This window comes from Agelaius tricolor, unplaced genomic scaffold (genome assembly GCF_023055355.1).
Source record: "Agelaius tricolor isolate 1412-34295 unplaced genomic scaffold, bAgeTri1.0.p SCAF_18, whole genome shotgun sequence".
Classification (NCBI taxonomy): Eukaryota; Metazoa; Chordata; class Aves; order Passeriformes; family Icteridae; genus Agelaius; species Agelaius tricolor.
The window spans coordinates 4,211,900-4,224,424 of record NW_027269278.1 but is presented as its reverse complement, the minus strand read 5'-3'; the positions used below and the strand labels follow the sequence as shown (position 1 = coordinate 4,224,424).

The window sequence follows — 12,525 nt, the reverse complement described above, 5'->3', positions numbered from 1 at the left end:
TTAAAGAATATGGAATGGCTCTATATGGGAGACAAATTATGTCAAAGACTTGATTCTTTCACCAAAATATGTGTTGTGGGGGTTTTAAATGAGTTATAGACAGCAGCAGGCATTTTGCATTCTGGTAGGAAGCTTTAAGTGACCTCTGAAGGCTGGTATGGAGGAGTTTTAAATTCAATATAGTTTGCTCCCCCTCCTCTTTAAAGTGTTTGGTGCAACTTGTTATGATCTCCTCTATGCTTCCTGATTATTGATCAAATGGCATCCCTGGCATGTGAAGTCAGGTGTAATTTGGTGATTAATATACCCATAACACTTACCTTAAATCCTAGGGATTTATTTTCTATATGAGGACACATTAAAAATGTACTTTGGAAGGCAGGACTCCTCTTGCCAATGACTTTTCTCAATTTAGTCTCTTACTTTGCTTTTGAAATAAAGCTCATTAGGTATCGGTTTTATTATCCAGTTGCTCCTGGTAACTTTGAAAGCTACCCCAAAGGAATTTTTGTATTTGCTAACTGTCAGACAGTTCAAAGGGACATCTAATAGCTTAAAATTGAGCTGGATATAATTTTGAAGGAGTGAGTGCAATAAGTATGTTTATCCTGGCAGATGTGAGACTGGAACGTGCAAAGAACCTTCCATCTTCCTTGTGAGAGGTGAAAAGTGGCTGAGATGTCACATAATGTGATGTGACTTTGAACTTTGCTGTTATGAGCAGCCTGTTAGCACAGCACTGCCCACTGATACCTTTTGAAGTGTAAGTGTTTTCAAGCCTTATTTTTAAGAATGGTTTTTAAGTTATGGGGAAAGAGTTGCCAGCTGAATTTCTCACATGCTGCTGATTTGGAATCTGTATTTCTACATGTCATTGCAGATTAGTTAAAGGTTGAATGTGTTTGTCTAAATATGTTCATCTTCATGTTGAATTAGTTGTAGCTGTTACTGTGTCTGTTACAGATTGTTAAAGTTCTGAATCCTTATTCAAAGTGTCATTTATACAGAGCAGGTTGAGAGCAGAGAACTTGTGGTACCAAGTGTTGCCATGGGTAGAACTCTGCTGTAACTGCAGAGTTCAGGTAGGGAGAGGAATGCAGGTGTGTTTTAGTGCCAAGAGTTTGCTTGGTGTATGGCATCCACAGTGCTATAGAGAAATGTGAGGTTTAGCTGGTGCTGAATCATTCCTTCAGCATATCCTGCACACACTCAGAGAATCTGGAAAGGAACACAGGGATGGAGCAGAGTGCAGACCAGAAGAGAGAAATTTTACTCTATGTGTATTTCCATACAGGTTAAATGTATGTGAAACAGTTTTTATGCCTCACTACAGATGCTGTGCAAGTTCTAGGGATTAAAATGATGAGAAATGGGTTTCACCTATCTGTCTTTAGGGTAATGAGTTTGATATCATCTCTTCTGGTATAGAATACCTTGATGTTTGAGTCCATGGATAAAAAAATGACAAGCCCCAAAAATGTCATCATTTATGTTTACAGGCATATGTGTAACTTTGTTCCTAACTTTCTGACAGTCTCTGTCCATTTTGCAGAGATTCAGGATCTCCTGGAAATTTCTTTTGTGTTGTGGCACTTACTTACTACCCTTGTCTTCTCTGTTCAGTTCCTGAGTTTTCATTATAGTTTCTTTATATGTAATTTATATATAGTTTATATATTCTTTATATGTAGCCTATATATATATATATATATCTTTATATATAGTTTCTTCTTATATGTAGTTTCTTTACAAGCTGGTCATTTGCAATGCACCAAGCTCCTGCTGCACTACCTCTGATTAGCAGATTTGGCAATCAAGGATCCTAGAATAGTTGAAGAATACTTAGAAAGAATCTGGGAATGTGTCCAGTCCAGCCTCCAGCTCAGCATGAGGTCAGCTCTGAGGTCAGAGCAGGTTGTTCCAGGACAGACTGTGCAACCTGCTAGTTCTGCTGCTTGCCTGTCCATGGGAGGGAGAGGCTTTTCCTTACATCCAGCCTGAGCTGCTTGCTTGGCTTGTGATTCCATTTTTTTACTTCATCTGATCCACTTTAAAATCTGTTAAACCTGTGCCATCTTTCAGTAAGACTCCTACACTTACAGTCCTTCTGCTAAGCACCATTAAATGGAACTTAGTTAGCAGTAAGTGCTATATCCAAAATATCCAAAATATAGTTTAAATGTTTTTGGAGTGGTCAGAATCTGAATGAATAAATGCTGAACTGATCATACTGGGAACAGTTTCCTCCCTGGATAGCCTTAGACTGTTGAAGGACAGTTTCCACAGATAACAGTAAAAACAGAACTTAAGTTTGTTTGCTACCTTTTTCAAGAGTAGTGAGCTAATAATCTCTTTTATAACTTGCACTTATTTGTTGACTGAATGTATAAACCCTTTATTTAAAAGGTCCTATCACATTTCAGCAAGTTTTTAGGTATTGCAACTTTTTTTGTTGCTAATGATGTTTCTTTGATTTAGTTTTGGCTTCAGCTAATAGCAGTGCATTCGTTGGAGTCACAATTAGAAGTGGTTCATATGAGCAAGTCAAGAAAGTGTTTGCTAGGTATTGAATTACATCTCAATTTCAGAAAACTGATAGCATTTGCTGTCTGCAGCTGGTGACCACAAAGCTGCCAGTCCTGACTTCTGGAGGTTCTCTGTGTCCATGAGCACAAACCCACCCAGAAGTCCTTTAGGAGGGCTGGAATCCCTTGCTCTGGGCTCCACTCTGTGCTCTGTGAGAGCAGCTCTTTGGTTTCTGCTGCAGAGGGGAGTCTGTGGCCTGCAGGAAGTGCAGGCAGCATGTCTGTGCAGAATTGGGCACATAAAGGAACTGAGGTTCTGTGAAATTCATTTTTATGCTGCTGTTGAAACAGGTCTTGGGTTGATAGGTGTTCTTTAAGTGCTGTCTCACTGGTGAGTTTGCAATTTAGTTACTGGGTTAGATTTGTCTTGTAGCTTGCAATAAGTGTTATAGAAATAGTTACCAAGAGCAGAGATACTTTCTGAGGCAAGAAATGGGGCTGCTCTTCAGACATGATTAAAAGCTCTTGGCTTCATGTAGCTTGGAGCTGTTACTTCAAATAAGAATAATCTGCAGAGACTGCTTCTGTTGCCTCACCTGCAAAATTCAGGCAGTTATCATCTACTTTCCATTCCTTTCCCTCTTTCCCTCTCTCTTTTTCTTTCTCCCTTCTCTCTCTCTTTGTCTCTTGCTTCTCTCACCCTTCTGTCTTCCTGTACTGATGCCCTTATTCTGGGGGGATTCTGAGCCCCTGGCTTGTTTAAAATCACATTAGATAAAGTTTCACCATGTCTCACCCTTGTTTATCACTGTGAGTCCAGGTGCTCTAAATCATTCTTTAAAAAGGTGCTTTTTTTAAATTATTATTCCTGGATAGATACTGCTCTCATTCAAGTTATTTCAAATGTGTGTATTTTGTACTCCTGACATTTTCTCTAAGCACCTCTCTCTTAAAAAGTCAATGTGGATGTGAGATTGGAGTGTAACTTCAGATTTGTGTCAGCTTCCTTAAATTTAAATCAAGATGAATGTATGCACAGCTCTCACTATCTCAGGTTTGATAGGCCTTTTATTAGAGTCTTTTCTTTGTCTACATTCTTATATGTGCCTTCAGAAGAAACATTTCAAAAATTATGCACATAGTTCTGCTGTTTGAGTCTTATTTTCAGAAATAAGTTAATAAATACAGTAATTTTCTTACATTCAAATCCTCCATTACTAAAACAATTCATTTCAAGATGCTTTGTATGTAAGTGAGTAATTTGTCCCCAAATGTTTGATATAAGCTGAACAGCGCTCAGAATTTAACTGAAGAGAATTATTTTTATCAGGAACTTTTGGCTTTGATATATGAAAATACTGTTGACTTGTGAAAATACCACACAAGTTTGGAATATTCCCAAGGCATGATTGGAAAATCAACAATTCCATGTTGGGACTGTGGCTGTTAAAGCATATTGTGTTTCACTGTTTGGGAGAGGGTTTCTTTGCACATATTATTTCATTTATACTTGTAGTTTAGACAATTTGCTTTCTTTCAGAATGCAGGGACATTCTGCTTCCTGTGATTACAAAAGAGCTGAGAGAATTACTGGAACAGAAGGAGGATCAGCAGCTCCAGGTGCAGGAGAGGAAGTACTGTGTTGAATTACTTCATAGCATCCTGGAGGTTCTGAGCTGTCAAGACCCTGTAAGTATTGATGATAATGTAGAGCCCAAGTCTGTAGGAAGCCTGAGCTGATTAGGAAGTAAATTATTGATGATGATTAATCTCTTTCAAATATTTAGCACAAGTCAGTGGCAAATTGAACTTTTCTCCTATTTTTCATAAACTCAACCCAAAAGGCAGCTGAGGTATTGAAGATGAATACTGACTTCTGAGTAACCTCATTCAGCTGAAGATGTCTCTGCTCACTGCAGGGGCCTGGACTGCATGACCTTGTAAGGTCCCTTTCAACCACAACTTCTCAATTATTCTGTAATTATTTTAACTATACAGAATAAATTTCAAATTTCATCTTGCTCCTTTTGTAAAAGCCCCTGTAGTTTCTGAAACAATGCTTTTCAGTGTACCAATGTTGCAGGGTGTGGTTTCTGCTTTCAGCAATGTGTGGATAGAACAGATTACTCTTTACTATATTTCATTTGGAGACTGTAGTAGTTTCTTTATCAGATTTCTGACATTTTGGAACACTGAAATTTTCATCTGAGTGGTTCTTTTTTTTCCTCATTCGGAAGAATTTTGAATTGACTTTTTATTCTCTCACTTTTTAATGAGCAGTAGTTTGTTCAATGAAACTTCTCAATAATTTGAGGAATTTATTCTGAGAAAACATCATAATTAATTGCTTTAAGAAAGCTGTAATTACCTTAACCTGTGAATATGTGCTGATTTTTCCTCAGCTGTAGTTTTCTGATACATGTGTTCAAACTTTGCAGACTGTGGATTAAGGCAAGCTGTCATTTGAGGGGTTTTTCACTGTGGCTCCCTGGATCATTTCCTAGTAAATGAAATCATTACAGCATATATCTTAATTTCATAAAAATCTTTGATACTGCTGAGGCTTTTCAGTTTGCACAGGGCAATATTTCCATGTGTATTATGAGCTATTTGCCTCATTGGTTTAGACTTAAGCAGTTCAGGAGGGATTGATCCAAGGGGATACAAAAGAAATATTGGAACATTTAAATTTGAAATGTAATTCTTAAGATAAATGGTGAAAGCATGATAGGGCAAAAATTGAAGCTATCATCTCATAAGGCTATAATGCAAAGTAACCAGTTTTGTTACCCTTTAAAGGGTAAAACACAGTTGTAAAGCAAGATGGAATAATTCTTTCTCTGTGTGTACCACTTCAATGAAGTTTATATTTGAATTTAACAGTTGCTGTCCATAGCAGCAGTTGCTGACATGTAAAAGACTCATTAAAGCCTACTGAAAATATGGTTTTGTAGCTCATCTTTGTGTGAGTGAGAACATTATGCAGAACAGCAGAATTGCTGAGAATTTAAAACACATACATTAAAAGATATATATTGAAATTTGTTCAACAGAGGTGGCATTTCTGCAATAGTTTCTTTCAAGGAAAGTAGACTGGAGATTGTCTGTGAGATGTTTGAGTCACCATTATTGCAGAATGTGCTTGCAGTGAATACTGATGCATTTCTGATAGAAGAAGAAAAGCCCCTGGGGGTCAGTTTAAGTCCAGCAGTGGTATCAGAACATGCTGAGCCCTCTACAGGCATCATATTCCATAGAAACATTGTAGAATAGCTGGGATATCAACAAAAGAACCAGATGCTTCTGTTGCAGAAAGTCCATACCCTGGCCTGCCTCTGGCAATACAACTGCTGGTTGGAGAAAATATGGATTTTAGAATATATTAATCACGTGCCATTAACTGTAACACTGGGCTTTGTAAATACAACAGCAAATGTGTAGCTTTTTCCTTCCTTGAGAGAGCAATCCATGGATTATTAGCTTATTTTTTTAACCAAATGCTGATCCTGCTTCAGTACTGAAAATCTGCTATTAAGATGACTTCTCTGAAGGAGGAAAAAGGAGCAAGGGAAGGGAACACAGCAGCATCCAAGGATCACACAGTCATTTCTCTTTAAGAGCACTACAGATTTCTCTGGAGTGTAACACACATGTTTATTCTCCAGCTAAAGTGAGAACTCTTGTTTCAAGGCTGTGTTTGCCTTGCAGCAGAAAATACTTTGTAACCTGTAGGCAAATGAAAGAGTTCACATATGGCTAAATTATTGTTTGGCAGTGTCCTTCAGGATGCCTTTATTCACTGTGATCTAGATACAGACACTTCCTTTGGGAATTAACCAAATTATTTCAGCTGGGATTACACTTGAACCCTAAGATGAAGGCAGTTTTCTATTCAACAATTCATTCTCTACCATTTTTTAGCCTCCTTCTAAAAAAATGGATGGTTTGACCTGCTGGAGGGAAAAGCTCCAGCCTTTAGTAGCAGAATCATGTTACAAAATTAATAACACCAATGTCTTGTCCTTATTTCTTCTGTTTTTTCTATCTCAGTAGAGAAACCTTGTTTCAGACTAGTATTCAAAACTTTTTGGAAACTTAACTTTGATATTTTTGCATTGCATTTATTCTGTGAAAGTCACCAGAAATAGAAGGCACACAAAGGACAGGGAAGAAAAAACAGCAGTAGTTGTTCTGTTTCATGTGGTGAAAATTTATACTGTGAGGTGATCTTTGAAGTAGTTACTGAATTTTTGAAGAGTGTGTTTTCTTTGTCAAAGGAAAGAGTATTTTGATATTACCAGCTCTGCTCTACTGTTGTGCCTCACATTGTTTAGCAAGTGGGAACATGGGAATCATCAGATCCTTGTGTTCAAATCCTGTTTTCTTCAGCTGCTGCCTCACTGCTGGGTTCTGCAGGTAGCCAGCATGTTGTTAAAATCTCTGGTTTGTGTTGGTTTTGTATGTTGATTTTTATGACTAGACAGTCACTGTTGGGTATCTCAGTGAGACGCCTAGGTTTGATTTTAAGATTCCTCTCCAGCAAACAACTTTTGGACATAAATGGCATTGTTTTGATTTAATCATGACTGAAATTAGCTTCATAGCTTGAGATTATGCTTCAAGCACCTGTGAAATGCAGTTAAATATCAGAACTTCAAGTAAGTCATTGATGAAGGTCATGGTGAAATCAGTGATTTTTTGTTTCTGTTTTAATTAAAACCACTTCCCTTTTCCCTCTTTACAACACTTTGTTTCATGCAGTCTGGCAGTCCTCCATGAGGTGACTTTGCCTCTAATCTGATATATATGCTATTTTTTAATATTTCCTGAATCAGAACAATTTTTTATTTATAGTGCTTACAAAATTAAATGTAATGGTAAATGCCTTCTCTTGGAATCTACAGTGAAATCTTGGTTGACTATAAGTGCAAGACAGATGAAGAATCTTTTCCTGTTCTGTGCATTGTCAGTAATTGGTTGCAGTTGCCTTTTAAGCTGTTTAGCAAACAAGCCTGGAAGCATTTTAGAATTGCAAAGAATTTTTTAAGCATTTCCCTAACTTATGGCAGATCTTAAGGGTTTAGCAAAAGAGGATTTCAAAGGAATATTGTCAGGAATTCTGCATGTTCTTTCTGGGCCAATTACCTTAAGGTTTTCTGCAGAGACTTTTCAGCCAGAACAATGCAGGATTATGAGTTATGGTTTAAAAAAGAAATTGTTATCCTTTTATATGTGCCTTTATTTGTGTGTGTGTCAAAGAAGGAATACAAGTTACAGAAGTGGGTGCACCAGAGAGTGAGCACACAGGATGTGGCTGGTGCAGAGCTCATTTCCTCTGTGGCTGCCCACAGAGTGCCACAGTTCAGATTTGTGACCAGAACAGTGTTGATCATGCAGCAATGAAATTTTAGTTATTCCTGAACAGTGCACAGTGCCAAGGCCTCCTGTGTTTCTCACAGAGCCCCCTCTGGGGAGGAGGGCAGAGCTGGGTGAGAGTTTGGGAGGGCACAGAGCGGGGACAGCTGCAATGGATTGACAGAAGTGTTTCCCAGTGGGTATCTCAAGTACAGGTTGTGAAATTGAATTCCCACACAGACATTCAGTGAGTCCCTGTTTGCCACTGTCCAAATAAATGAACACTCCATCAGAATCTGAAGTGCAGGGTTGACTCTGGAAAAACAGAATTGCTTTTCCTGTCCCAGTCCTGTAGTAGTTTAAATAGAAGAAAAAGCTAAATCAAACACTGTCTGCTTTTACCCTGCACAGATATTTTTGAAAGAAGGTGAAATTTTGTTTGGTTTGGATTTTCTATTAACTAATTAGTGTACCAAGCTGTGCCATCCAGCCCAAGAGGGAACCTGAAGGTGTTTGAGCTCTGTGAGAACACTCCCTCCTGCTGACCTGAGCTCTGGTTCTTCCATGCCTTGGAACAACAGGGAAAACAAACATTTTTGATCACCATATTTAATTAAATGGAATAATACAATTAATGTTTTCCAAGGGAACATTTATATATGATACAAGTTGTTAATTTAGCTCCTAAAAAAATCTTATGCTTAATCAGTGGACTGAAGCCAAATGATGGTGGGTTTTCCCATGTCATCCTTGTGAAGAGAAGTATGATCTGAAAAAGCACATGTTGCAGTTGGTTGTTAGACTATCTTCTTCTGAAGCTAGAAGCTGTAAGATAAAAGCTGAAATCTTGTGTATTGACAATGTGTGAAAATTTTTGTTAATTTCTCAATGAATGCCTAATTATTTCTTAGATTATCAAGAGGATTATCAAGAAGAAAGGAAGTCTCAGTTTCATAGAGAAACCATTTTATTTCATTTTATTTCATTTGCTAATGTTTCTCGGAAAATTCAAAGGTCTAGCAGAAAATAACCTTTTGTGTGCTTGAGCATATGTAATAGTCTTTCCAGGAAGACTATTGCTACTTGTGAATTAAGAATAGAGCTCATCTTTAATGATGGAGTCAGGGCTAAATGTTAAAACTCATTATGCAATGTTCTGAACTGTTACTAATTATGGTATAGCACATATACTGAAATGTGAAAGTGAACTTGCATTATATGAGCCCTCATCTTTGAATTTAAAAAAATGGGAAACTAATGAACAAATTATATCCCTCTGCTAAGTGCTCCTACATAGTTTATCAGTCTTGGCTGTTGATGATATTTTTTTAAATTATAGTGGTACACAATGTTATAAGAACAGCAAATGTGTCTTCAGTGCAGCCACTCTCAAGCATAGTTGTGTTATAAACATTGGACTGTACCAGAGAAAGTGAAATTTTAAAGAAGGAAACACCAAACACAAATTATTCTGTGACTACATTTTTCATTTATAGAATATAACAGCTTCTGAAATGCTGTGACAGGCGAGGAGATCACTTCAGCTTGTGTGTGTCACTGTCAAATGCAGGCACAGAGTTTGTGGTGATTGGGATGGGCTGGCCCAGCCCCATCCCCATGGGCACAGCTGTGAGCAGCAGGTGAGCAGCACTGCCAGCAATGAGCCATGGAGTGCCCAGGGGCACTGAGCAACCACCAAAGGGAGCAGAGGGCACACAGGGGCAGGGCATCAACAGGAGGGGATACAAGGTTGGGCTGAAGAACAAGAAGGGCAGATGCTTGGAGCCTTCTGGGGTGATCTGATGTTGTTCTGTGTGAGTTGAAGCTTTCTGAGCCTGCATGGGGACACTCTGTGTATTGTGGCCATCTCAGCTGTGACGTGTGCTGCAACAGTCAAAGGATACAGGAGCACTAAATGGTAATAGTGGATAAATTGCCAGGTGTGAGGAAGGTCCCTGTTTTGAGGTGTGTGGCTGATCCAGAGCACTCAGAATAGGAGAAAGAAAAAGGAGACAATTTGGCTGACTCAGAGGGAAAACAGAACCTGAAGCAGTTTTTCCTGGTATAGTACTGGGGCTCAGCTGCCTAAAACATTATTAAGAGCTCACCGTGGCTTCTGTGATTGTGGTGTTCTTTCCATGCTGTATCTGACATTAAATAAGGGTCTTGGTGTAAGCTAAATATCCTTTTCTACCAGAAATTTGCTAAGGCTTTTTCTTTCTTGTTGCATGCTGTTTGCCCAAGTTGTCTAGTGATCAGAGTAAAGTCAGTGAAACTGGTGAACAGAATGTCATTCCCATTTGCTCAGGACTTTAGAATAAATAATCAAACCTCCTTCAGCCTACAAGAGCAGAACTGGGGCCACCTGTGTCCAATTTGTGCCCTCCCAGAGCAGCTCAGGTAAATGAAGACAACTTTCTCCTTTAATAACTCCATATTTGTGACTGCCAGCTAAGAACATTCCTGAGCTCCAGCCTGCCCTGAGAGCACTGACAGACATGGGGAGCTGTGAGAGAATTTGCTTTAAGGTAACTGTACCAGGATTAAGTTACAGACCCCTCAGTTAGGGGGAGAACAGGAGTCCTCCAAGTGAGAGATGGGAAGTGACTGAAACAAAAGACAGCTGTGAAGTAGATTGGTCTGAAATTGGACACAAGTATTCCACTGAAATTGCTGGAATTAAGGAGCAGTGTGAGCAAGAAGAATTAGTGTTGCTCTTTCAATAGGGCTGCTATATTGTACAACTTGAACTGTCAAAATGGAAATAATTGGTTTCTTCTTACTTTTCAAAGAGATATGATTTTAATATCAAAACTCTGATTTTTTCATTTGCAGGCTTCAACTTATCACCACATTCAAGAAATAATGGTGCAGCTACTACGCACAGTGAACAGAACTGTTATTACCATGGGACGAGATCCACTAATTGTGAGTAATATTCTAATGCATTTTCAATGCTTTGAAACTCATTTTATAGTTATCCTGGAAAAAATGCAAATATAGCATTTGTGAATTATTGAAAAAATATAGCATATTGTTAATATATTTGTGAATATATTATTAAGTTCCTTGTGAATTATTTTTTTAATTTAAAAAGTCGCAAGTTTTACTTTTCTTTTTCATTCAGCTGTGACACTGTAGTCACAGTCTTTTGAAGTGTAGTTGAAAGATTTGAGCATTCTTTAAGAGAACAAATGAGAAATAGAAAGTTAGTTGATATTTGCAAAAAAGAAGAAAGTTTTGCAAACCTGCATAAAGGATATGGTTTAAGACATTGAAAAGAGTATTTCTACAAATCTAAAGTGAAATGGTATTAGCAAAACTGAAAAGAAGTATTTGGGCATGTGCTGGCACTAAATACTCACCTGAGATTTTTTTTGTGAATGTTCCATGATTTTAGGGTTATATTTGAGAACAGATTCTGCAATTTATTCAGATTTAAGTACACATCTCCTGAGCACTCCTCTGGATTTAGACTCTTTGTGAGAATGCAAGGAATTCATTGGGAATGTGGAGCTTGCCCTTCAGACTGTTCACTTATGGGAAGATGCTTTTTAATGGTTTGTCTTTGGAGATTTATTTTATTCCACAAAATCATAGCATCATTTACTTGATGATTTTTGGCCACAAGAGATACATTGTGTGCCTTTTAAAACGTCCTGTGTTTCCCTGTTTGCTTCTATTGGAAAATAACAGTTTCAGATCATTGCCTGCCAGAGCACGTGTGCCTCCTAACGATTAGGCTCCTAATAATTGAGGAGACTAATTGAGTTCCTCAGAGGAAATATTTGCCAATGGGTGCTTTGAGCTCCTGGTGGTACATCAGCAGGTTTGAGGCATCTCTGTAGCTGTTTATCTGAGCTCTGTAGCTGTTTATCTGAACTCCACGTTGTTCTTGTTCATGTGGAACCCTCGGGCACATCCATGGGCACAACAGGAAATGGTTTGAAACAGAGACCAGTGACCCTTACAGCTCTCTAGAGAGTTGGAAAATGTTTTCTGTACAAGGAAAGCATGATATGAGTGTTGTGCATGACCTAACCAGGCTGTGAAGGAGTACTTCTGGATACCATAAACAGCACATGAAAAAGCAAAATGAACCTGTTTTAATCCTGCCTAAAAGATCCATTAGGAAACCAGTAGGAAACAAGCTGGTTGCAGTAAATTGAAATGGCTTGGAAAATCTGTTTCTTTTTTCCCCCCTTCCATTTACTGTAATTTCTTCAGCTGTTTTAACCTGAAAAGAACAAATTCAGTGTGAATTTTGAAATGTCGTTCCCTTTCTTCTAATTATGCTCATGAGCACCTCTGGATATGTGTGTATTGGGCATTTTAGAGGTTTTTCAAAGGGGTATTCTAATAAATTGCTACATTTTCTATAGCTGAAGCAACACTTAACAAAATAGCCTTTCACATGCAAATAAATTGTTTTTAACGAACAAAAGTCTTTTGTATTCAGAAAGAACTGGCAAAAGAAGCTTTTACTATGCTCTGTGTGCTACTTTAGTTCACCAAGTTAATTTTCCGGTTTGCTTTAACATTTTTGAGAGGGTCAATCTTACTGTGAAAGCCTGAGTGCTTGATCTTTTCAAAATTAAGCAGCTAGTCAAGAATTTTGTCCTGAAGAATGCTTAGATGAGCTCAA

The 12,525-nt window shown here is 38.1% G+C and overlaps 1 protein-coding gene across 1 annotated transcript in view; it reads left to right on the top strand.

The window, feature by feature from the left end:
* The window catches only part of DOCK2 (dedicator of cytokinesis 2), a 162,915-nt gene that overhangs the window by 51,966 nt on the left and 98,424 nt on the right, over positions 1-12,525 (top strand). Inside the window, exons 26-27 of the mRNA XM_071443091.1 lie at positions 4,066-4,214; positions 10,716-10,808. Of these exons, the coding sequence (XP_071299192.1) occupies positions 4,066-4,214; positions 10,716-10,808 (242 nt within the window). The remainder of the gene's footprint in view (positions 1-4,065; positions 4,215-10,715; positions 10,809-12,525) is intronic.